The sequence below is a fragment of the Oncorhynchus clarkii genome, chromosome 6 (assembly GCF_045791955.1).
Source record: "Oncorhynchus clarkii lewisi isolate Uvic-CL-2024 chromosome 6, UVic_Ocla_1.0, whole genome shotgun sequence".
In the NCBI taxonomy this organism is placed as follows: domain Eukaryota; kingdom Metazoa; phylum Chordata; class Actinopteri; order Salmoniformes; family Salmonidae; genus Oncorhynchus; species Oncorhynchus clarkii.
The window spans coordinates 12,901,028-12,927,253 of record NC_092152.1 but is presented as its reverse complement, the minus strand read 5'-3'; the positions used below and the strand labels follow the sequence as shown (position 1 = coordinate 12,927,253).

At 43.6% G+C, this 26,226-nt stretch overlaps 2 protein-coding genes across 13 annotated transcripts in view; one reads left to right on the top strand and one right to left on the bottom strand.

Moving 5' to 3' along the window:
• LOC139410635 (rhotekin a) overlaps positions 1-14,795 on the top strand; it is a 106,510-nt gene extending 91,715 nt beyond the window's left edge. For 4 of the 12 annotated variants that reach the window (XM_071155981.1, XM_071155979.1, XM_071155980.1 and 1 more), the window contains 8 exons: positions 1,744-1,861; positions 7,758-7,982; positions 8,203-8,297; positions 8,811-8,917; positions 8,998-9,129; positions 9,894-10,059; positions 10,272-10,376; positions 12,109-14,129. In XM_071155981.1, coding sequence (XP_071012082.1) covers positions 1,744-1,861; positions 7,758-7,982; positions 8,203-8,297; positions 8,811-8,917; positions 8,998-9,129; positions 9,894-10,059; positions 10,272-10,376; positions 12,109-12,719 — 1,559 coding nt within the window. In that variant the 3' untranslated portion in view covers positions 12,720-14,129. Of the gene's footprint in view, positions 1-1,743; positions 1,862-7,757; positions 7,983-8,202; positions 8,298-8,810; positions 8,918-8,997; positions 9,130-9,893; positions 10,060-10,271; positions 10,377-11,836; positions 11,938-12,108 lie in introns of those variants that run through there. The other 8 variants (XM_071155982.1, XM_071155984.1, XM_071155983.1 and 5 more) reach the window with 6 other exon arrangements.
• A 1,626-nt stretch (positions 14,796-16,421) lies between these two features.
• On the bottom strand, positions 16,422-18,571 carry LOC139411914 (acyl-coenzyme A thioesterase MBLAC2-like). Its single transcript, XM_071158669.1, has 2 exons — positions 18,130-18,571; positions 16,422-16,810 (listed from the first exon to the last, which is right to left on the bottom strand). The coding sequence occupies exons 1-2, from the start codon at positions 18,569-18,571 to the stop codon at positions 16,422-16,424; spliced, it is 831 nt and encodes a 276-aa protein (XP_071014770.1).
• Positions 18,572-26,226: the final 7,655 nt, after the last annotated feature.

Sequence of the window (26,226 nt, the reverse complement as noted above, 5' to 3'; positions counted from 1 at the left end):
CTCTCTCTGTCTGTCTGTCTGTCTGTCTTTATCTCTCTCTCTGTCTGTCTGTCTGTCTGTCTGTCTGTCTTTATCTCTCTCTCTCTCTGTCTGTCTGTCTGTCTGTCTGTCTGTCTGTCTGTCTTTATCTCTCTCTCTCTCTGTCTGTCTGTCTGTCTGTCTCTGTCTGTCTGTCTGTCTGTCTTTATCTCTCTCTCTGTCTGTCTGTCTGTCTTTATCTCTCTCTCTCTGTCTGTCTGTCTGTCTTTATCTCTCTCTCTCTGTCTGTCTGTCTGTCTTTATCTCTCTCTCTCTGTCTGTCTGTCTTTATCTCTCTCTCTCTGTCTGTCTGTCTGTCTGTCTTTATCTCTCTCTCTGTCTGTCTGTCTGTCTGTCTGTCTTTATCTCTCTGTCTGTCTGTCTGTCTGTCTGTCTGTCTGTCTGTCTGTCTGTCTGTCTTTATCTCTCTCTCTCTGTCTGTCTGTCTGTCTTTATCTCTCTCTCTCTGTCTGTCTGTCTGTCTGTCTTTATCTCTCTCTGTCTGTCTGTCTGTCTTTATCTCTCTCTCTCTGTCTGTCTGTCTGTCTTTATCTCTCTCTCTCTGTCTGTCTGTCTGTCTTTATCTCTCTCTCTCTGTCTGTCTGTCTGTCTTTATCTCTCTCTCTCTGTCTGTCTGTCTGTCTTTATCTCTCTCTCTCTCTCTGTCTGTCTGTCTTTATCTCTCTCTCTGTCTGTCTGTCTGTCTGTCTGTCTGTCTGTCTGTCTTTATCTCTCTCTCTCTCTCTGTCTGTCTGTCTGTCTGTCTGTCTGTCTGTCTGTCTGTCTGTCTTTATCTCTCTCTCTCTGTCTGTCTGTCTGTCTGTCTGTCTGTCTGTCTGTCTTTATCTCTCTCTCTCTCTCTCTCTCTGTCTGTCTGTCTGTCTTTATCTCTCTCTCTCTGTCTGTCTGTCTCTTTATCTCTCTCTCTCTGTCTGTCTGTCTGTCTGTCTTTATCTCTCTCTGTCTGTCTGTCTGTCTGTCTGTCTTTATCTCTCTCTCTCTGTCTGTCTGTCTGTCTGTCTGTCTTTATCTCTCTCTCTGTGTCTGTCTGTCTGTCTTTATCTCTCTCTCTCTGTCTGTCTGTCTGTCTTTATCTCTCTCTCTCTGTCTGTCTGTCTGTCTTTATCTCTCTCTCTCTCTGTCTGTCTGTCTTTATCTCTCTCTGTCTGTCTGTCTGTCTGTCTGTCTGTCTGTCTGTCTGTCTGTCTGTCTGTTTATCTCTCTCTCTCTGTCTGTCTGTCTGTCTGTCTTTATCTCTCTCTGTCTGTCTGTCTGTCTGTCTGTCTGTCTGTCTGTCTGTCTGTCTGTCTGTCTGTCTGTCTTTATCTCTCTCTCTCTCTCTGTCTGTCTGTCTGTCTGTCTGTCTGTCTGTCTTTATCTCTCTCTCTCTCTCTCTCTGTCTGTCTGTCTGTCTTTATCTCTCTCTCTCTGTCTGTCTGTCTGTCTTTATCTCTCTCTCTCTGTCTGTCTGTCTGTCTTTATCTCTCTCTCTGTCTGTCTGTCTGTCTGTCTGTCTGTCTGTCTGTCTGTCTGTCTGTCTGCCTGTCTGTCTGTCTGTCTGTCTGTCTGTCTTTATCTCTCTCTGTCTGTCTGTCTGTCTGTCTGTCTGTCTGTCTGTCTGTCTTTATCTCTCTCTCTCTGTCTGTCTGTCTGTCTGTCTGTCTGTCTGTCTGTCTGTCTGTCTGTCTTTATCTCTCTCTCTCTGTCTCTCTCTATCTCTCTCAGAGCTGCATCGGTGTGCAGTGTTCTGTCTGCTCCAGGTGGGGGCGGAGATCCACGACACAGACATGGTGATAGTGGACCGGACACTCACCGACATCTGCTTTGACAACACCATAGTGTTGTAAGTCATATTTGTGTTATGTTGTATCTAAAGCTGTGTTTACACCATTATTGGCAAAATACCTAATCTGATTGGTCAAAAGACCAATTAGTGGAAATACACTGCTCAAAAAAATAAAGGGAAAACTAAAATAACACATCCTAGATCTGAATGAATGAAATATTGTTATTAAATACTTTTTTCTTTACATAGTTGAATGTGCTGACAACAAAATCACACAAAAATGATCAATGGAAATCAAATTGATCAACCTATGGAGGTCTGGATTTGGAGTCACACTCAAAATTAAAGAGGAAAACCAGACTACAGGCTGATCCAACTTTGATGTAATGTCCTTAAACAAGTCAAAATGAGGCTCAGTAGTGTGTGTGGCCTCCACGTGCCTGTATGACCTCCCTACAACGCCTGGGCATGCTCCTGATGAGGTGGCGGATGGTCTCCTGAGGGATCTCCTCCCAGACCTGGACTAAAGCATCCGCCAACTCCTGGACAGTCTGTGGTGCAACGTGGCGTTGGTGGATGGAGCGAGACATGATGTCCCAGATGTGCTCAATTGGATTCAGGTCTGGGGAACGGGCGGGCCAGTCCATAGCATCAATGCCTTCCTCTTGCAGGAACTGCTGACACACTCCAGCCACATGAGGTCTAGCATTGTCTTGCATTAGGAGGAACCCAGGGCCAACCGCACCAGCATATGGTCTCACAAGGGGTCTGAGGATCTCATCTCGGTACCTAATGGCAGTCAGGCTACCTCTGGCGAGCACATGGAGGGCTGTGCGGCCCCCCAAAGAAATGCCACACCATGACTGACCCACCGCCAAACCGGTCATGCTGGAGGATGTTGCAGGCAGCAGAACGTTCTCCACGGCGTCTCCAGACTCTGTCACGTCTGTCACGTGCTCAGTGTGAACCTGCTTTCATCTGTGAAGAGCACAGGGCGCCAGTGGCGAATTTGCCAATCTTGGTGTTCTCTGGCAAATGCCAAACGTCCTGCACGGTGTTGGGCTGTAAGCACAACCCCCACCTGTGGACGTCGGGCCCTCATTCCACCCTCATGGAGTCTGTTTCTGACCGTTTGAGCAGACACATGCACATTTGTGGCCTGCTGGAGGTCATTTTGCAGGGCTCTGGCAGTGCTCCTCCTTGCACAAAGGCGGAGGTAGCAGTCCTGCTGCTGGGTTGTTGCCCTCCTACGGCCTCCTCCACGTCTCCTGATGTACTGGCCTGTCTCCTGGTAGCGCCTCCATGCTCTGGACACCATGCTGACAGACACAGCAAACCACCTTGCCACAGCTCGCATTGATGTGCCATCCTGGATGAGCTGCACTACCTGAGCCACTTGTGTGGGTTGTAGACTCCATCTCATGCCACCACTAGAGTGAAAGCACCGCCAGCATTCAAAAGTGACCAAAACATCAGCCAGGAAGCATAGGAACTGAGAAGTGGTCTGTGGTCCCCACCTGCAGAACCAATCCTTTATTGGGGGTGTCTTGCTAATTGCCTATAATTTCCACCTGTTGTCTATTCCATTTGCACAACAGCATGTGAAATTTATTGTCAATCAGTGTTGCTTCCTAAGTGGACAGTTTGATTTCACAGAAGTGTGATTGACTTGGAGTTACATTGTGTTGTTTAAGTGTTCCCTTTATTTTCTTGAGCAGTGTATATCAGAATTGGGCTGCCTTTGTAAACACAGCCTTGCTGTCTTATCTTTCATATAGAGAGTGTTGTTTGGTCTGTATAAGGGCATGTTTATTTAATGTCATGATTGTATGATAAAGATAGATAAGATAATGGATATATTTTTGAAATCCTGTGTCAGTATCTGATACATACAGTGCCTTGCGAAAGTATTCGGCCCCCTTGAACTTTGCGACCTTTTGCCACATTTCAGGCTTCAAACATAAAGATATAAAACTGTATTTTTTTGTGAAGAATCAACAACAAGTGGGACACAATCATGAGGAGGAACGACATTTATTGGATATTTCAAACTTTTTTAACAAATCAAAAACTGAAAAATTGGGCGTGCAAAATTATTCAGCCCCCTTAAGTTAATACTTTGTAGCGCCACCTTTTGCTGCGATTACAGCTGTAAGTCGCTTGGGGTATGTCTCTATCAGTTTTGCACATCGAGAGACTGAAATGTTTTCCCATTCCTCCTTGCAAAACAGCTCGAGCTCAGTGAGGTTGGATGGAGAGCATTTGTGAACAGCAGTTTTCAGTTCTTTCCACAGATTATCGTTTGGATTCAGGTCTGGACTTTGACTTGGCCATTCTAACACCTGGATATGTTTATTTTTGAACCATTCCATTGTAGATTTTGCTTTATGTTTTGGATCATTGTCTTGTTGGAAGACAAATCTCTGTCCCAGTCTCAGGTCTTTTGCAGACTCCATCAGGTTTTCTTCCAGAATGGTCCTGTATTTGGTCCTCATCCATCTTCCCATCAATTTTAACCATCTTCCCTGTCCCTGCTGAAGAAAAGCAGGCCCAAACCATGATGCTGCCACCACCATGTTTGACAGTAGGGATGGTGTGTTCAGCTGTGTTGCTTTTACACCAAACATAACGTTTTGCATTGTTGCCAAAAAGTTCAATTTTGGTTTCATCTGACCAGAGCACCTTCTTCCACATGTTTGGTGTGTCTCCCAGGTGGCTTGTGGCAAACTTTAAACAACACCTTTTATGGATATCTTTAAGAAATGGCTTTCTTCTTGCCACTCTTCCATAAAGGCCAGATTTGTGCAATATACGACTGATTGTTGTCCTATGGACAGAGTCTCCCACCTCAGCTGTAGATCTCTGCAGTTCATCCAGAGTGATCATGGGCCTCTTGGCTGCATCTCTGATCAGTCTTCTCCTTGTATGAGCTGAAAGTTTAGAGGGACGGCCAGGTCTTGGTAGATTTGCAGTGGTCTGATACTCCTTCCATTTCAATATTATCGCTTGCACAGTGCTCCTTGGGATGTTTAAAGCTTGGGAAATCTTTTTGTATCCAAATCCGGCTTTAAACTTCTTCACAACAGTATCTCGGACCTGCCTGGTGTGTTCCTTGTTCTTCATGATGCTCTCTGCGCTTTTAACGGACCTCTGAGACTATCACAGTGCAGGTGCATTTATACGGAGACTTGATTACACACAGGTGGATTGTATTTATCATCATTAGTCATTTAGGTCAACATTGGATCATTCAGAGATCCTCACTGAACTTCTGGAGAGAGTTTGCTGCACTGAAAGTAAAGGGGCTGAATAATTTTGCACGCCCAATTTTTCAGTTTTTGATTTGTTAAAAAAGTTTGAAATATCCAATAAATGTCGTTCCACTTCATTATTGTGTCCCACTTGTTGTTGATTCTTCACAAAAAAATACAGTTTTATATCTTTATGTTTGAAGCCTGAAATGTGGCGAAAGTTCGCAAAGTTCAAGGGGGCCGAATACTTTCGCAAGGCACTGTAAATAGTCAAAAGTTTGGACACATCTACTGATTCAAGGGTTTTTCTTTATTTTTACTCTTTTCTACATTGTAGAATATTAGTGAAGACATAAAATATGAAATTACACATATGGAATCATGTAGTAACCAAAAAAGTGTTCAACAAATCAAAATATATTTTATATTTGAGATTCTTCAAAGTAGCCACCCTTTTCCTTGAAGACAGCTTTGCACACTCTCAGCCAGCTTCACCTGGAATGCTTTTCCAACCGTCTTGAAGGAGTTCCCATATATGCTGAGCACTTGTTGACTGCTTTTCTTTCACTCTGCGGCCCAAATCTTCCAAAACCATCTCAATTGGGTTTCTGTCGGGTGATTGTGGAGGCCAGGTCATCTGATGCAGCACTCCATCACTCTCCTTCTTGGTCAAATAGCCCTTACACAGCCTGGAGGTGTGTTGGGTCATTGTCCTGTTGAAAAATAAATGATAGTCCCACTAAGCGCAAACCAGATGGGATGGCATATCGCTGCAGAATGCTGTGGTAGCCATGCTGGTTAAGTGTGCCTTGAATTCTAAACAAATCACTGACAGTGTCCCCAGCAATGTACCATCACACCTCTTCCTCCATGCTTCACGGTGGGAACCACACATGCGGAGATCATCCGTTCACCTACTCTGCATCTCACAAAGACATGGCGGTTGGAACCAAAAATCTGAAATTTGGACTCATCAGACCAAAGGACAGACTTCAACCAGTCTAATGTCCATTGCTCGTGTTTCTTGGCCCAAGCAAGTGTCTTGTTCTTATTGGTGTCCTTTAGTAGTGGTTTCTTTGCAGCAATTCGACCATGAAGGCCTGATTCACACAGTCTCCTCTGAACAGTTGATGTTGAGATGTGTCTGTTACTTGAACTTTGTGACGCATTTATTTGGGCTGCAATTTCTGAGGCTGGTAACTCTATGAACGTATCCTCTGCATCAGAGGTGACTCTGGGTCTTCCTTTCCTGTGGCGGTCCTCATGAGAGCCAGTTTCATCATAGCGCTTGATGGTTTTTCCGACTTCAGTTGAAGAAATGTTAAAAGTTCTTGACATTTTCCACATTGACTGACTTCATGTCTTAAAGTAATGATGGACTCGCGTTTCTCTTTGCTTATTTAATCTGTTCTTGCCGTAATATGGACTTGGTCTTTTACCAAATAGGGCCATCTTCTGTATACCACCACCTTGTCACAACACAACTGATTGGCTCAAACACATTAAGAAAGAAAGACATTCCACAAATTAACTTTTAACACGGAACACCTGTTAATTGAAATGCTTTCCAGGTGACTACCTCATGAAGCTGGTTGAGAGAATGCCAAGAGTTTGCAAAGCTGTCATCAAGGCAAAGGGTGGTTACTTTGAAGAATCTCAAATATAAAATGTATTTTGATTTAACACTTTGATGAATACTAAATTATTCCGTATGTGTTATTTCATCATTTTGGTGTCTTCACTATTATCCTACCATTTTGGAAATAGTAAAAATAAAGAAAAACCCTTGAATGAGTAAGTGTCCAAACTTTTGACTGGTACTGTACACTGACTGTACAAACCATTACGAACACCTGCTCTTTCCATGACATAGACTGTACAGGTGAATCCAAGTGAAAGCTGTGATCCTTTATTGATGTCCCTTGTTAAATCCACTTCAATCAGTGTAGATGAAGGGGAGGAGACAGGTTAAAGATGAAGGGGAGGAGACAGGTTAAAGATGAACGGGAGGAGACAGGTTACAGATGAAGGGGAGGAGACAGGTTAAAGATGAAGGGGAGGAGACAGGTTAAAGATGAAGGGGAGGAGACAGGTTAAAGATGAAGGGGAGGAGACAGGTTAAAGATGAAGGGGAGGAGACAGGTTAAAGATGAAGGGGAGGAGACAGGTTAAAGGAGGATTTTTAAGCCTTGAGACAATTGAGACATGGATTGTGTACATGTGTCATTCACCAATTGAGGGTGAATGGGCAAGACAAAATATTTGAGTATGGTAGTAGGTGCCAGGCACATTGGTTTGGGTTATGAACTGCAATGTTGCTGGGGTTTTCATGCTCAACAGTTTCCCATGTGTATCAAGAATGGTCCACCACCCAAAGGACATCCAGCCAACTTGACACAACTGTCGGAAGCATTGGAGTCAACATGCGCCAGCATCCCTGTGGAACGCTTTCGACAGCTTGTAGCCTCTATGACCTGACAAATTGAGTCTGTTCTGAGGGTAAAGGTGTCTGCAACTGAATATTAGGAAGGTGTTCTTAATGTTTGTACACTCAGTGTACATTCTGTGTATGTATAAGTATGTGTTTTCGGTGTGTGACTGTGTGTGTTTGCATATATTTGTTTTTGCTGTGTGCATGTGTGTGCATGCATTTCTATGCACGTATAACTGTGTATCTCTCCATATGTGTTTGCCGTGTCAAGCAGCGAGGCCAGCCCGGGATTTGAGCTGCGCGTGGAGCTGTACAGCTGCTGTTCAGAGGAGGACTACTCGACAGGGAACACGCCTCGGAAACTAGCCAGCAAACTGAGCAGCTCTCTGGGCCGTTCGGCAGGGAAGAAGCTCCGCGTCGCCATGGACCCTGGAGCCTGCAGCCCCATCAGCAACGGAGGAGGAGCCACACTGCTGCTGCCTCTGCCCACAGTGGTGTGAGTGTTTATGTTGTGTACACACGCTACTTCTGTAGTGATATTCACACATCCTGAGACGTATTTCTAGGCATGTAGTGTACAGTCATTCATCCAGACACACGTATACAGTCCTGCAGCGAAACACCCACACAAAGTCACTGACGTAGACACCGACGTGTGTATTTAGTACCACAGTCACACAGCTCACCAGTGCCTCTGCCATGTGTTCTGTTCACAGGGGACCGAAGTACCATCTCCTGGCCCACACCACCCTGTCACTGTCACACGTCCAGGACAGCTTCCGCACACATGACCTCAGCATCTCGGGCAACGGTAGGTCACAGAAGGGATGTGGTTTATCCATGTACAGTAAATATGGGTCAGACTTCTCTTTCTCTCCCTCCCTCTGTTTCAGTACCTCTCGCTCTCTCAGCTCCCCACACCTCTGATTCAGAGGGATTGGGTTAAATGCGGAAGACAACATTTTGGTTGAATGCATTGTTGTGCAACCGACTAGATATCCTCTTTCGCATCTCTTTCTCTCTCCATTTTATCCCAGTCCCCCTCCCTCTCCCAGCCACGGTGTTAGCTGACTGACAGTCATTGTCAAGGTCATAGTAATAAATTGGAGTGCTGTGTAAAACTCCAATGATGAGGTGTACAGGGGAGTAGACACCCTGACATGTGCTACAGCTTAATTCATTATTACAGCTGTAATATAGTTTGATGTTGTTAAGGGGCTCACCTTGCAGCTGTGAGACTTTTATTCCCTGCTAGTGTGTGTGTGTGTGTGTGTTTTGTTTCATTCCTTGCTCTCTCTATCCCCCTCTCTGTCTTTCCCTCTAGAGGAGTGTTCACACTGGGTGCCTCTCTACGGCAGTGTGTGTTGTCGCCTGGCTGCCCAGCCTCACTGTATGACCCAACAGATGATGAGCGGCTGCTTGAAGGTCAAGGTGAGGGTGTCTGTGTGTGTTCGGGAGGATAGCAAGGCATGTCTCTCTCTCTCTCTAATTAGCGCATCTGTCTCTCACAGCAGTTTGGAGGTGACCCTCAGAGTTGGACAAACGTCTACGGCGTCCTTAAAGGGACAAACCTTTTCTGTTATCACCGGCAAGAGGATGTAGAGGCTAACATAGAGCCAGCTTTTACCATTTCCATCAATAAGGTCAGTGGATGAAACAATAAAGCATGCTAGCTGGTGGCCCCTGACCCCACAGCAAAAAGTCTTCATTCAGCTTCAGACAGAGACAGTTTTGTAGAATCATGCATGAATCAGTAGCTCTGACTGCTCTGCTCTCAGGAGGATCAAGCTGAACCCAGTGAGGCGGAACAGGGCACTGCTTCCACCTACTGGTTGGGATGGGGAAATACATTTGGAGTACTGTCTTCAGGGCGTCACAATAATATCTCCTTTCTCCTGAAATGTACACTCATTTACTACTTCCCAAAGCATTGGATTGGTGGAGGCATGGGCTACAGGAAGTTTCCACCCATTATACCAGTCCTTTCCTTTCAAATTAGTGAAGGGAAGTGAACATGTGCACACGTTGGGAGGAATGAGAGACAACTGGGACGTATTTAACTTATATTTAACTGTTCAAGTCCGTTAAGAACAAATTCTTATTTACAATGACGGCCTACACCGGTCAAACCTGGACCACGCTGGGCCAATTGTGCACCGCCTTATGGGACTCCCAATCACGCCTGGATAGCTGATAATTGGGACAGATTCATGCTTGAGGTTACTTGAGTGGACTTGGCATATATGTCACTCACCGCTCTGCGTGTCAGTAAGTGCATTCACGCACTGTGAGGTGACGAGAAAATTAATGCTTTGATGCTTAAATTCATCTTTTTGGGGAGGTTATTGAATCATTTGGTCAAATGCAACATTATTAGCTGATTGTGTGTGTGTATCCGGTGTGTTAGAAGACGAGAATACGGGCGTCGGAGAAGGACCTCCACAATAAGGCTCAGAGCATCTGTATCAGTAACCATTATGGAGGAGAGGAGGTGACACACACACTCTCAGCAGACAGTCGTGAAGACACACATCGCTGGATGGAGGCCTTCTGGCAACAGTTCTATGACATGAGTAAGTAGGCTGATCACATGATTAGGGGCCTGAGTTCTTCATTGGTGAGCTCAGGGAAAAACTCCTGGCCCTAGAGTAGACATACACACCCTACACTATAGGTCCTGATATGCTCTTGTTCATGTGCTCATTGACTCCTGATGTGTCGTTAGTGGTTTTCTCAGGTTGATTGGATGTTGGAAGATGACTGACAGTTTCCTTCTTCCATGCAGGCCAATGGAAGCAGTGCTGTGATGACCTAATGAAGATTGAGCTGCCATCGCCCCGGAAACCAACCCTGGTCACATCGAAACAGGGTTCTCTTTACCATGAAATGGGTAAGACAGCGACACAAATTGCCCAAAAATACTTTTTATATGATTCAGTAATATGTTGTGGACACTTAGATTTGAGTTTCTTTCTGCTTTTATTTATTTGTAATAAATCTAGAACATATAGTAATTTGTTAGTTAGAACATAGAGTAATTTGTTAGTTATACGTTTAGGGTTACAAAACCTATAGCTTAATAATAGGTTCATAGGTTTACAAAAACAAATAAATGAAACTGAACAAAAATATATAAATGCAAATTGCAACAATTTCAATGATTTTACTCAGTTACAGTTTATATAAGGACATCAGTCAATAGAAATAAATAAAATAGGCACTAATCTATAGATTTCACATGACTGGGAAGGGCGCAGCCATGGGTAGGCCTACACTTGGGGAGTCAAGCCCAGCCAATAAATAAAAAATCCCAAAAAGAATGGCTTTATTACAGACAGAAATACTCCTCAATTTCATCAGCTGTCGGGGTGGCTGGTCTCAGATGATCCCACAGGTAAAGAAGCCGGATGGGGAGGTCCTGGGCGGACGTGGTCTGCGGTTGTGAGACCAGTTGGACGTACTGCCAAATTCTCTAAAACAACCTTGGAGGCGGCTTATGGTAGAGAAATGAACATTAAATTATCTGTCAACAGCTCTGGTGGACATTCCTGCAGTCAGCATGCCAATTGCACACTCCATCAAAACTTGAGACATCTGTGTCATTGTGTTGTGGACAAAACTCCACATATCTGTGTAATGATCATGCTGTTTAATCAGCTTCTTGATATGCCACACCTGTCAGGTGGATGGATTATCTTGGCAAAAGAGAAATGCTCCCTAACAGGGATGTAAACAAACGTGTGGGCAAAATCTTAGAGAAATACGCTTTTTGTGCGTGTGGAACATTTCTGGGATTTTTATTTCAGCTCATGAAACATGGGACCAACACTTTAAATTTTGTTCAGTATATTTCCAGAGGATGATCGTCCCCTTAACCGCATGCATGTTTCTGACTGTTCTAACAGTGGTGGTACATATGCATGAGCTCTCCATCGGACTCTACTCTGAGCTGCCTATTACCGCACTAGCACACCAACCTCTATGCATAATGGATGGAAGTGTTCTTTTCTCTGACGTGCTGACTCTCTCTCTCCCTCTTCCTTTATCTCTCTCTCTCTCATTGTGTGTCTCTCAATCCTTCCTTTTTGGCTATCACCTTCCCTGCCACTCTCCCTTGTTCCTGTCCTCAAATTACATTTCCCCCCCCCTTTTTTTCTACCATTATCATTCTATTCCCATCATTGTTAATTTTACACTCCAATGGAATTCTAATATTCATACATTCTAAATTAACTCCTTTTTACCGTGTTATGCACATCAATTTATTCCCCAAATCATGTATCACAACTTTATTTCACCCTGCCCGTCAATGCACATAAAAACCTGCCCCCCCCCCCCCCCGGACCCTAGCCCCCCTCACCATCCCGTCCTGTGAGGGTATCTTGCTGCAGGATAATGCTGTGTCTGCTGAGATTCGTGCTCTGCTCTCCTCCTATTACAACGACAGGTGAAGTACCAGTGGGGTCCACTCACACACTGCAGTATTGAACCTGACCCCACCCCCCCCCTTCAACTAGCATCACCAAGTCTAGGTCTACCCTCTCTGAACTGTATTCGACTGTCTCAACGTTATTAGGACGGTCTGTTCGGCCACAGTAATGACTTTCCTCTGTTCCTCCTAGTTATTGACACCTCTGATGACATCAGCACGGTGACGGACATCCTGGCGAGGCGGATGCAGGAGCTGGAGCTGAGGAGCCAGCTGGGGACCTCTCCTCCCTGGATGTCCCTGTTCGAGGACTCTCCTGGTTGCCCCCGCACCCACAACCGCCTCCCCCACAGCCCCCTGCGCTGCCCCCAGCCCGGCCTGCTCTCCTCAGAAGCCAGCCTGACCTCGGACAGCGACAGCCCCTGCAGCACCAGCCCTTGCTCCCGCCACAGTGGCTGGGCAGAGCCCCTCTCCCTCTCCTCCCCCTCCTCACACTTCCGCCCCCGCACCCTCTCCCTGGACGCCAAACTCAGCACCCTCAGGGGCAGGGGGTGTGGAGGGGTGTTACAGTGCTCCTGTCAGCCCCCCTCCTCCTCCTCCCTTGCCCCCATCCCAGCCCAACGCGTCCCCCAGGCCACCCTGTCCTGCTCCAACTCTACCTCCAGTAACAGCTCCAGCGAGGGCAGTCACAGCCCTGAGTTGTCAGACGGCACCCCTTTCTCACACCCCTCTTCGGCCCGTCAGAGCCTCAGGAACTTGAGGGCTAAACTGGATCCCCGGAATTGGCTCCAGAGCCAGGTATAACCCAGCTCAGACCCCCAAATCACCCAAGGCCCTGGTAAGAACTGACAGGAAGGAAGCCCCCACTTCCTCTCTGATGAAAGGGCCTTGGTGTTAACTGGAATGACTTCACTCTAATGACAGGAGAATTGTCAGTGTATGGGAATGTTTAGTATCTGAGTGTGGTCATAGGGTTGTTGGTGTAACTTGTGATCTATTCAAATGGCTAGACCCATTGTCGTCGGTAATGGCAATTAAATCCTGCCAGAAAAAGTCCTCTGAAACTACTAATACACTGATTTGCTTATTGCATGATTGTGCTCGAAGTCAAGGAATGTGTTGTTTCAGATCTTTAAACTGCTCAGAAAGTGAATGAATTTTGAAAACTCAACTTAATGCAACTGTGCTCCCATTAATTTACTGTGCTACTCGTTACTACTACTACTACTGTGATAACATCCGGGTCACTTCCTCTGCTGGGTTTCCAGAACTTCCCCTACATTCATGAACACATTGTAGGCCTAATACACATCAACCAATATTTGAGTTCACCAGGACATTCCGTTAAGAAACTGACTGCAATTATTTGTACCAATGTTTGGAGTAATTATAATGAATTGAAGGAAGCCAAAGGTAATGTACTACATAATCACGAGAAGCCATATTAACTCCTGTGTTACACTGCCTCATTCAAGTACCGTGTGCAAATGAACTGACTTTGAAGAGCGTAGAACCTGGGAATGTGCATACATGGGTGAAGAGTTTTGGAATCCCACAACTCTGACCTCTTAGTTTGTGGTACTACAGTCATAATGTTATGCCCGGCAAACCGGTCTCAGAATTCTGCTGCAATACCATATGAAACATTGTAATCGATCAAGTATGCAATGCAGGACATATTGATCTCTAGAAAATATTGTGTTGTGTTTTTTTGTCTTGAAATAATGTAGTCTTTCACCTAATGCCAAGCAGCTGATTGTATTGGTTAAGTGATGAGGTGGGCAGGGGTAGGTGTGTCTCTGGTCTGTGCAGTAAAGCCTAACAATCCCTGTGCTTCTAATGGACTTTCTAACATGCTACTGTGTCCCAAGGGCTCGCAGCTGGCTCACTCAGAGCAAAACAACTGCACATGCTTCAAAGTGGCATTTGTTACTGTAAAGTTGTTTTGTAATAACTTAACAAAACTCTTTTTCTTATACATTATACATGATTGATTTTGTTATAAATACAGCTATATTGATTTATTTTTAACAGATTGCATATCTATAACTGTGTCTAATAGATAACATTGTAATGTTAACCTTGCAAGAGTGTCTTATGTTAGCAGACTGTCTGCATGCACGTCATCCTAGGGGAGGAAGGAATAAGAACTGTCAGTCATGTTTTAAATACTGTATTAACATAACAATAATAAATGATGTATCCATTCAGAAACAGCCTGGGATTATTTATTCTGTCATATCTCTCCTTTTTAGTGGAAATGATATACATCGTATAATCCCAGTAGAAATGTCACGTCAGTATGACATGAGGATTAAAGCCATCCACTAACTCTAGATCAAACACCATGTGCTATTTGTCAATGTTGACTAACTCTGTGTCAGTTGACCAAAAAACCTATGTCAACAGACCCATTCTATTTACAGAGCATGCCCACACACTTTATTCAAAATAAATAATAAAACGAGTGCATACCAAAGTATTTTGTTTTTATACAGTTTAGAGACTGAATTAATATTTCACCCATTTAGAGTTGAAGTCTGAATGTGCTCCAAGAGCCCATTGACCTAGATATCACAATCATTCTCTGCACACGGAATCCAAGGCTGCGTCGCGATTCTCCACCCGTCTCCCAGTGTGCACTTCCACACATTAACAGTCATGGATTTAAAAGAATTGTGGATTGGTAAAATCCTTTGCTAGACAGACTTTCCACCATTGTTAAATCTATGATGTGGAGTGTAAAAGTGCACACTTTGGGGAAAAGGGTACACAATTGGGAAGCAGCCAAACTGTCACATGAATCTTTCAATAGGAATTTGTGCATGTTGAAAATGCCATTTTCACAGTGTTGAAAGTAAAAGGAAAACCACACAGTAACTGGATTGTCTCATTTCAAGAATGTGCTAACACTTTTATTCTATTGCGAGTGTGATGGATTATACAGAGCGGACTTTTTCTGGATTCAAATGGGGTTTAGGTGGAGGGCATGGCCAATGGTGCAGCTGTTGACTTAATCACTGAAATAAAAGCTAGATAGTCAGGGAGAATAATAAAAAAAAAATGTTTTTATGGATTTTGTTGTTTGAGTCACTCAGATGGTATAAACCATGGCAAAATGTGTAGAATTGTAGGACATTTTCTTAAAAGAAAAAAGTCAGCCTCATTGCAAAATGTGTAGAATTACAGGAACTTTATTATCTTTGAGAACTAACAAATACTTTGAGGCCTTCCTGTTGGCCCCAGTGACTAAATGTAGCTGTTCTAAAGCAAAGTTGCTGCAATTCTACACATTTTGCAATGAGGCTGACTTTTTTTTCTAAGAAAATGTCCTACAATTCTACACATTTTGCCATGGTTTATGCTATCTGAGTGACTCAAACCAAATCCATTCATTCATTTATTCTCCCTGACTGTCTAGCTTTTATTTCAGTGATTGTTAGTTCTCAAATATAATCCTGTTTACAAATATATAGGCCCATTATCTTTTCTACATACTTTATATCTAGTTTAAGTCAATTCAATTAAATGAAGTTGTATTGGTCACATACACATATTTAGCAGATGTTATTGGTCACATACACATATTTAGCAGATGTTATTGCGGGTGTATTGAAATGCTTGTGTTCCTAGCTCCAACAGTGCAGTAGTATATAAAAACAATTCACAACAATACACACATCTAGAAGTAAAATAATGGAATTAATAAATATTAGATAACACTGACAAAAAAATCCACCCCCCATTTTTTTTATTTTATTCATAGGCGGCCCGGAAAAAAACTTGGCCCGCCCGAGACTAGTGTTACAAAATATATGAGTCTCTTTCACCAGCTGGCTGTCTCCCTCTCTCTTAGCCTGGGGACAATGTTATAAAAGATACTGATGAGTCATGCCCTCTGTCTGCCTGTCTGTCTCTGTGTAGGTGTTGTGCTGTCACATTGTGTCCCCTAAGGGAACTATGTTATTCATCTCTACTCCAAGCGGGCCTCCCTAAGGTTTCTTAAATATGTTTTAGCCCAGCGACAGCACACCTGATTCAGCTACTCAACTAATGATCAAGAGCTTGAGTAGTTGTGGGGACTCCCGAAGTACTGGGGTTAAGAAACACTGTCATATGAGAGGCTGCCTCATGGGAAAGAGCATTCCAACGATCACACAACTTAATATTTATCTTAATATTACATAATAAACCAGGTTTATTTTCCAGTCTTTAATGAATCCTGTAATAATGGGAATCTCAATAGTCTGTCAATCATTGCCTGATGTAATTCAATGGGGGCATTTTGATGAATCATTTAAAATAACATACTTTGGATCACATCAGTTTATAATAGACAGTACAAGGAAATCCTGTTAATTGAGGGGGTGAATTATATTCCTCACATCCCCCAGCCTAACTCTGCAAAAGATTCAAACTGGGGGTGCCATGTGGCTAGCAGATGCGATATGGCTAGCAGATGCCATGTGGCTAGCAGATGCCATGTGGCTAGCAGATGCCATGTGGCTAGCAGATGCGATGTGTGTTGGACGCCCGTAGCGCCAATCCGGCCAAGGTCCTCCTGGCAAACGTGGAGAAGCGTGCCGGGCAGGTGCCGGCTCTGTCGATGTACCCCGAGGCGATGTGGTGGAGACGTTTCGCACCAAACGTGTGATAGTGTCCAGGCATTACCTGGTCCACCTGCTCACTATCCACCAGCCCCACCAGGCGCTCACAGCTACTGACGTAGTCGCTGACACGGCTGGTGGGCAGCCAGTCGATCATGGCTCCGTCATAGACCACGTCCCCGCTGAACAGCATCTTGTTGTCCCCGTCGTGCAGGCAGATGCTGCCCCGGGAGTGGCCGGGCATGTGCAGCACCTTCAGCTGCCTGTCGCCCAGGTTGATGACATCACCTGAGGGAGAGCAAGGAGAGAGAGACGTGGAAAATGGACTCATTGAGCAATAAGATATTCCAACTGCATTGCAGCACTGACACAGCAGAAGTGTATTGACTGGTGTAAAAATGACACAGGGATAGGACGCTAGGTGGGGAGAGTTTGCTCCAACTTTGTCAAGTGAGCAGCAATGAGTGAAAATGAAACAAGAAGGGACAAAAGACCTGCTATGATGAAGAATATGGATCAGGAGTGAGAGTGTGTGTGTGTGTGTGTGTGTGTGTGTGTGTGTGTGTGTGTGTGTGTGTGTGTGTGTGTGTGTGTGTGTGTGTGTGTGTGTGTGTGTGTGTGTGTGTGTGTGTGTGTGTGTGTGTGTGTGTGTGTGTGTGTGTGTGTGTGTGTGTGTGTGTGTGTGTGTGTGTGTGTGTGTGTGTGTGTGTGTGTGTGTGTGTGTCATAAAAAGAAGATAACTTGTGGTCTGATCTCTGTGGATGTGAATGAAAATGAGGACGTTCTCCCTGTCAGGCTCTGTAGTTATTCAGTATGGCTGGGTCTAGGCTGCTGTACTTCCCTGGCTGAAATAAAATCCATCAAAGTTATGGGCTGAGTATGAAAACAGCATCTCTGCAGATACAGGCATACTGCAGAATAACAACCACTAATGCTATTTGTGAGCCACTGTCATTCACACATTAAAGCCATGACCTTAAATAATCCCTCCTATGGGACCCATTGTAAGCAACAACATTGTACAGTTCATGTAACCGAGTCAAACTGATGTAGGGAGTGAAACGTCATCTTAACAATGTGCAGCCAGAGACTCAACAATAGGCCTTTTTGAAGCTCTGACTTCTATTGAGAGAGTATGATGAGATTGACTATACAGTTAGAAAAGTGTATAAAATAGGGGTGGATCATGCTTGATGTGAGGCTGTGTGTGTGTGTGTGTGTGTGTGTGTGTGTGTGTGTGTTCTTGCATGTGTGCGCTTGCATGCGCACCTTTGCACGAGTGTGTGTGTGTGTGTGTGTGTGTGTGTGTGTGTGTGACTTGCGAGGTCAGTGTTGGTGCCCTGCCAAGTCTACTCTGCAGTATACATTTCGCTATGGGATGCAGCTTAATGTGAAAGCGGATTCCAATGCAATGTTGATTTTCTGTAACAAGGGGCAAACATCCTTTAAGGACTGTTTAATTACATTCATATTGACCATATCCTTCTCTCAAATCCATATCATGCATTAGAGACTGAACACAGCAAATGGTCTTTCAGATTACTGGTAACAATCATGCCACCACATTGGTGTACCATAACCACTAGATTGTATGGTTTGGTTATTACCTTCTTGTAGTATGTGTGTCGGTTGTACAGCCTTGACTCTGTATTCTCTGGCCCTCCATCCTGGCCAGGGAGCCTGGACTATCTCTCTGTCAGACAGCCACGTAACGGTCTCGAAGTTGTCTCCGTTGGCCAGAGCATCGACCTCTGCACTGTGGACTCCCACCTGTTCGAACTGATGCAGACCACCTGAGTGGTCGAAGTGGGCGTGGGTGGCGATCGCCAAAATGGGGTTCTTTCGCTGCGGGTCGTCTCCAAGCAGACCTTTGGTGTTAATGTAATCTGGTAAACTCCTCAACCCCAAGCCTGTGTCTATCACTACATCTTGGTGAGATCCTCGAAGGAGCCAAATATTTGCTCTGTTTGACGATTCAAAAAACTTCTCCTGGATCCAGTACAGACCTTCACCGAGGGATTTGTGCGCGTACCAGTCCGTTGCAGACATCCTAGTTCATGCACTTGGCGTAATAATCAAATATGTTATGCGGTCAATTTTGTTGCTGCACACTGGTACTAAAATATCACTCTATTTACGCAAAAAAATAATGGTGGTCTCCGGATACACAGTTGTGGGAGGAACGCATGTTGACTGAACGAATATAATGTGAAACCAAACACTAATTGTCAGCAAAGAACACACCCACCAAGGCGTCATATAAACCATGCCCTTGAATGCATCGCTACAAAGCATCAGTTGTGTGCGGAGGAGAACGGTTTCCATCCGATTGAACCTGCTCTAAACTCCCCCCCGAACCGCGATTGACCAACCAGAGCTTACCGTAAACCAGCCACTCAGACCTCGGACACTTTTCGCAAAGAATCTCCATTGCGTCTTTGGCCTACATTTGCGGTCCAAACACTTAAAACACTCACCCTCGCCCACTTACCCTCGCCTTATGCCCTTGGGGAATCCCCGTCGCCATCTTGAAGGGCAGTCCAAATGGTTAGCCAAGCAAGGGAAGTTTGCAACGTAAGCCCCCCAGCCCTGGTATGTAGTCCAAACACTTAAAAGACACACACTATCCACACAGTCCCTTGTTTATTGTTTTTATATATATAAAAAGACACCACCCTCTAACCTCTCCAGGTACCAACTGTCAGTACTACATGTGCCCCAGGCACACCGTTTTACAATTTTATGTTCACTTGAAACATATTTCTCCCTGGTTGCGGTCCAAACACTTAAAAGACAAACCATCATCCCAAGGAGGGCGGTCCAAATGATTAGCCAAGCAAGGGAAGTTTGCAACATAAGCCCCTCAGCCCTCTTTTTCAGTCGGGTTTGCGAGTGTACAATTATGTTCACTCCGGGGACTGAAAATCCCCATAATTACATTTGCGACGATTGTACATCCGCTAAGAAAAGTACATTAGGAAAACACGTGAGTATGGTGGGCTGAAATTTCTGTATCAAATACTTATGTAATGCAATAAAATGCAAATTAATTACTTAAAAATCATACAATGTGATTTTCTGGATTTTTGTTTTAGATTCCGTCTCTCACAGTTGAAGTGTGCCTATGATAAAAAATTACAGATCTCTACATGCTTTGTAAGTAGGAAAAACCTGCAAAATCGGCAGTGTATCAAATACTTGTTCTCCCCACTGTACATATGAGATGAGTAATGCCAGATATGTAAACATTATTAAAGTGGCCAGTGATTTCTAGTCTATGCTTATAGGCAGCAGCCTCTAATGTGCTAGTGATGGCTGTTTAGAATAGAAGCTGGCCTTGAGATAGAAGCTGTTTTTCTCTTGGTCCCAGCTTTGATGCACCTGTACTGACCTCACCTTCTGGATGATAGCTAGGTGAACAGGCAGTGGCTCGGGTGGTTGATGTCCTTGATGATCCTTTTGGCCTTCATGTGATATCGGGTGCTGTAGGTGTCTTTGAGGGCGGGTAGTTTGCCCTCGTTAATGCGTTGGGTAGACCGCACCAACCTCTGGAGAGCCTTGCGATTGCGGGCGGTGCAGTTGCTGTGCCAGGCGGTGATACAGCTATAAAAGTTAGTGAGGGTTATAGGCTACATGTGCACCACCAAGTCAGAACAGTAGGCGAAATTAAGAGGGGTAAATAGACCACATTTTTAGGGTGAGGCACTTGGACTACTAACATCTTACTACACAACATACACTTAGTATTACTTTCTTAGCTACAGTATACATATCTCCCTGGCATATTACATAATTTATGCAGCAGTATACAATACATTTTTGGACTCACCTTGTTGTGCTCTGCTCACTTGAACAGGAAGGTGGAGCGGTGGACCTTTGTGGGAAAATGTTGTCATCAAAGTCTGGCATTCTCTGGATTTATGGTCCTTTCAAGACAACTGGGAACTTCTAAAAAAAAAACAAGGTCGAATCATGATGACGTCATTGATCTTCAGGTTGCAGCTCTAGAAAGAGGCCGGATTTACAATTCCGAGTTGGATGACCGTTCAAAACGTATTTTCCCAGTCGGAGCTCGTTTATTCCCGACTTCCCAGTTGTCTTGAACTCACTGAAGTCAAGTTTTCGCAGTTAACAGTTGTTTTGAGTGCGGCACAAATCATGCTTCATCGACAGCATGGCCAATGTTGAAAGTTTATCATTTTAAATTTGGAAAAGATCCCCCTATTTCCAGATTTGGGACCACACAGTAACTCCACTGAATAGTAGGCTAGTGATTGCTTTGCAATGCTTGCAGTTAGCCACTGTTACTGATTCCTTCCAAACCACTCATTGTTGAATTTGCGATTTCCAACTTGTTGTGTAATGTTTATGTCCAATGGCCGAAGAGCACTCATACGTTTTATCTATAATTTCTCTTCATTATTTCTCTTCATATGACAAGGATTAAAATGGATTTTCCAGCTAAGATTTTGAAAATATGATGTTGACATGATCAGTCCAATCAAAGCTACTATAGATATAACGTGATTTGATGTGGTTTTATCTGTGGCCAATGACCTTGAGCCTTCTTGGATGGGCACTTCCAATGTAACTCTATGGCAGCACACAAGGGGCTAGAATTTTCTAGCACTACCCTTAGACTTGGTGATGACCTAGTGTCCCCATGAGTGACAGAACATGGGGCCAACCACGGCGCTTCGTATATTCTGCTGGCTTGCCCCACTACCACAGAAAGCACTGAGCTAGGCTGAAACACCTGCATGTTGGAACTGCCTTACTCAAGAAAATAAAAGAGACCATGTTTGTATGCGGCTTTATTAACTCTATGATATATATATATTTTTTACATTGTTTGCAAATGTGATAAGGTGCGTCTAGGTGATAGGTGTAGGACTCAGGGGCAGGAGAGCAGGGATGTCTGAGAAGCGTGTTTTATTAAGACAGTCCACCAACACAGGAATGGCACAGTCGAAAAGGACTACGCCCTCGTAACAGAGAACCGATGCAAACGCACGGAGGAACAAACACAGTTCCGACACAATATACACTTACGTAACCGTGAAAACAAATAAAGGTAAATCCAACCGAGCACATCACATAAAAATACTAATCCCGCACAAATTTAGGCAGGCAACAGGTTACCCTTATTCACACAGAAATTAACGCAAATGAAACCAGGTGTGAAAAAAATAACCAAAGACAAAACAAACAGAAAGGGAAAAAAGGATCGGTGGTGGCTAGTAGACCGGCGACGCGAGCGCTGCCCAAACAGGGAGAGGAGTTACCTTCGGTAGAAGTCGTGACAGCAAACTGATATGTGACACATATTAATGCCAAAATAACATGCAAAACAGGCAAAGTTGCCTCTGTGTGTATATATATATATATATAGATATATAGATATATAGATATCGCATAAAGCATGCTTCATATATATATATATATATAGATATATATATATAGATAGATATATATAGATATATATATAGATATATATATAGATAGGTATAGCATAAAGCATAAAGCATATTGCCTGTTTTGCATGTTATTTTGGCATTAATATGTGTCACATATCAGTTTGCTGTCACGACTTCTACCGAAGGTAACTCCTCTCCCTGTTTGGGCAGCGCTCGCGTCGCCGGTCTACTAGCCACCACCGATCCTTTTTTCCTTTTCTGTTTGTTTTGTCTTTGGTTATTTTTTTCACACCTGGTTTCATTTGCGTTAATTTCTGTGTGAATAAGGGTAACCTGTTGCCTGCCTAAATTTGTGCGGGATTAGTATTTTTATGTGATGTGCTCGGTCAAATCACCACATCAAATCACGTTATATCTATAGTAGCTTTGATTGGACTGATCATGTCAACATCATATTTTCAAAATCTTAGCTGGAAAATCCATTTTAATCCTTGTCATATGAAGAGAAATAATGAAGAGAAATTATAGATAAAACGTATGAGTGCTCTTCGGCCATTGGACATAAACATTACACAACAAGTTGGAAATCGCAAATTCAACAATGAGTGGTTTGGAAGGAATCAGTAACAGTGGCTAACTGCAAGCATTGCAAAGCAATCACTAGCCTACTATTCAGTGGAGTTACTGTGTGGTCCCAAATCTGGAAATAAGGGGATCTTTTCCAAATTTAAAATTATAAACTTTGGTTTTGGAAAGGGTATGTCACATATAGATATCGCATAAAGCATACTTCATATATATATATATATATATATATATATATATATATATATATATATATATATATATATATGAAGCATGCTTTATGCTATACCTATCTATATATATGCGATATCTATATGTGACATACCCTTTCCAAAACCAAAAGCTAACAGAGAGAAGTGTAGTTTGTGGATAAAACTTTGTGGACGACTTCATTCACAGTTGAACACAACAAGCAAGATAGCTAATGAAGGACACGTTTGCTCCAAGGTAAGCAACTAAGTTAACCTTTTTCATAGTGTGTGATATCTCAATATATTACTAAGAGAAATAAAATAAACTGACTAGATAAAGTTAGCAACAATGTTAACATTATACAACTAAGTTAAACTTTGTTAGCTAACATCAGCTAGCTAACTTTGTTAGGCTACATGGTGTATCACAAATCTTAAGACATCATTCTTTCAGAACTTTGTTGATGGGAAGTCAAGCCTTCAGTACCCAAATCCAGCTGCTGGAGGAGGTTTAACCAAATGTTAACAGACAGTCAGGGGCACATTTCATACGTTTCTCCTTTATATAAAGGCTTTGTACATAAATGCAACTCGGCCACTCAGGAACATTCACTGTCTTCTTGGTAAGCAACTCCAGTGTATACTTGGCCTTGTGTTTTAGGTTATTGTCCTGCTGAAAGGGGAATTTGTCTCCAAGTGTCTGTTGGAAAGCAGACTGAAACAGGTTTTCCCCTAGGATTTTACCTGTGCTTAGCTTTATTCCGTTTTTTTTACCAAGAAGAAGGCTGCAAAGCCGAAACGTCTGTGTACACTATCCCTGATTCAGTGAAAAGGATGAAAAAAATCAAAAAACGAAGTATGCTTTATGCAATATCTTTTTGAGTGCGGACCCATTAAACAAAAGGTGTACGGTATTATAAACTCCCCAGTCCTTGCCGGTGACAAACATACCCATAATATGATGCAGTCACCACCATGCTTGAAAATATGAAGAGTGCTACTCAGTAACATGTTGTCGCATTTGCCCCAAACATACCGTTTCCTATTCAGGACATAAGGTTATTTTCTTTGCTACATTTTTTTGCAGTTTTACTGCAAAGAGCTAATTGACTCTCTGCTTGACACTAACAGAAGACCCATTGTCCAGCCCAGACCTGAGATATCTCTGTTTTCTTTATATTTTGGTTAGGTCAGGGTGTGACAAGGGTGGGTACGCTAGTTTTGTATTGTCTAGGGTTTTTGTATTGTCTAGGGTTTTTGTATGTCTAGGGTTTTGTCGGTCTAGGGTTTTGTAGGTCTCTGGGTTTTTGTAATTCTATGTTGGCCTGATATGGTTCCCAATCAGAGACAGCTGTTTATCGTTGCCTTTGATTGGCTTGCCTGTCAGCAATCGTTTGTATAGCTTCACGGTTCATTTTGTTATTTTGTTCAGTGTTCATTATTTTAATAAATAAGAATGTACGCATACCACGCTGCGCCTTGGTCCAATCTTTATAACGAACGTGACACCCATCCTATCTGGCCCTGTGCCCTCATCGGGGCGGCAGGGTAGCCTAGTGGTTAGAGCGTTGGACTAGTAACCGGAAGGTTGCGAGTTCAAACCCCCGAGCTGACAAGGTACAAATCTGTCGTTCTGCCCCTGAACAGGCAGTTAACCCACTGTTCCCAGGCCGTCATTGAAAATAAGAATTTGTTCTTAACTGACTTGCCTGGCTAAATAAAGGTAAAATAAATAAAAATAAAAAATTGAATCGTGGCATTGAACACTTTAGCAGGATTCTTTCTCTTCACAACTGGTTACGTGATTATTGCAGCTCAATGGGTGTAACTTTTCTTGACAATTTCAATACCTTTTGAAAACAAAACATGTTTTATAAGGAGGATGGGATCAATCCAAATGATTTGGGTTCCTGTATCCTTTAACAGCATTATAGGGCTGCGTTCAGACAATGACTTATCAATGACTCAAGCCTAGCTCAGCTTATCCCTACCATTGTGACACAGAGTTGTCATAATGCTTGAGCAATTGTACATTACACCAGGGGCGTTGGTAGACACAATACAATGTAAGTAACCTAATTTATGTCCCTCTAACTGCTCTGAATGATGTCAGGCTGGTAGGTGTAGCTGGTGTAGAAAGTCAGGCGTTGGAGAGCAGAGATGAGTGAAACAACGCATTACCCGACAGCACAAAGTAAACAATTTACAAAGTGGAAAAAAGAACGGTTGCCACAAAACATAGGTGATAAACAGCACCGGTACAAACCAGCCGGAACAATCCGACCTGAACAAATAACAATCACACACAAAGACATGGGGGAAACAGAGGGTTAAATACATGACCAGTAATTGGGAAGTGAAAACCAGGTGTGAGGAAAAACGAGACAAAACAAATGACAAATGGATCGGCGATGGTTAGAAGACCGGTGACGTCGACCACCGAACACCACCCGAACAAGGAGAGGCATCAACTGCGGCCAAAGTCGTGACAGCTATTGTATGCTGTAATCATGAACTAGATTTATACTGTTAGCACTGAGGCGGTGTACCCTAGGAGGAAGTCCACTGTGTGCAGCTCACCCTGCACTAACATAAATAACATGAGCATATCTACGTCTGCTAAGCTTCTCAGTAAAGCAATGAAAACAAGTAAGCATACCAGAAGAAAAGTGCTCAAAATAGCCCATGTTAACAAATGTAGCATAAGAAACAAGGTTATGCCTCCCGGGTGGCGCAGTGGTTAAGGGCGCTGTACTGCAGCGCCAGCTGTGCCACCAGAGACTCTGGGTTCGCGCCCAGGCTCTGTCGTAACCGCGACCGGGAGGTCCGTGGGGCGACACACAATTGGCCCAGCGTCGTTAGGGATGGGTTGGCCGGTAGGGATATCCTTGTCTCATCGCGCACCAGCGACTCCTGTGGCGGGCCGGGCGCAGTGCGCGCCAGGTGCACGGTGTTTCCTCCGACACATTGGTGCGGCTGTCTTCCGGGTTGAATGCGCGCTGTATTAAGAAGCAGTGCGGCTTGGTTGGGTTGTGTATCGGAGAACGCATGACTTTCAACCTCTCTAAGGGAGTTGTAGCAATGAGACAAGATAGTAGCTACTAAATAGTAGCTACTAAATCTGATACCACAGAATTGGGGAGAAAACGGGGTAATATTCAACAACAAAAAAACACACAAAAAAAGGTTATGAAATTAATAATTTGCTAGTAACTGATGACATTCATATTCTGACTATTTCTGAAACTCACTTAGATAATACCTTTAATGATACAGTGGTAGCAATACAAGTTTATAACATCTACAGAAAAGATAGAAAAGCCGATGGTGGAAGTGTTGCTGTTTATATTCAGAACCACATTCCTGTAAAGATTATAGAGGATCTCAGGTTAAATACTGTTGAAGCAATATTCTGTTGGAAAGCTGCTATAGACCACAAAGTGCTAACAGTCAATATCTGGAAAACGTGTGAAAATGCATGATGATGTATGTGATATCAACATATTTTCTG

Bases quoted from the DNA above. Each gene is read 5' to 3' on its own strand.
- LOC139411914 (XM_071158669.1), bottom strand. From the start codon at position 18,571: ATGTCTGCAACGGACTGGTACGCGCACAAATCCCTCGGTGAAGGTCTG. The intron at 16,811-18,129 runs GTAATAACCAAA...GCTCTCCCTCAG, and splicing joins GACACACATACTACAAGAAG to GTGATGTCATCAACCTGGGC.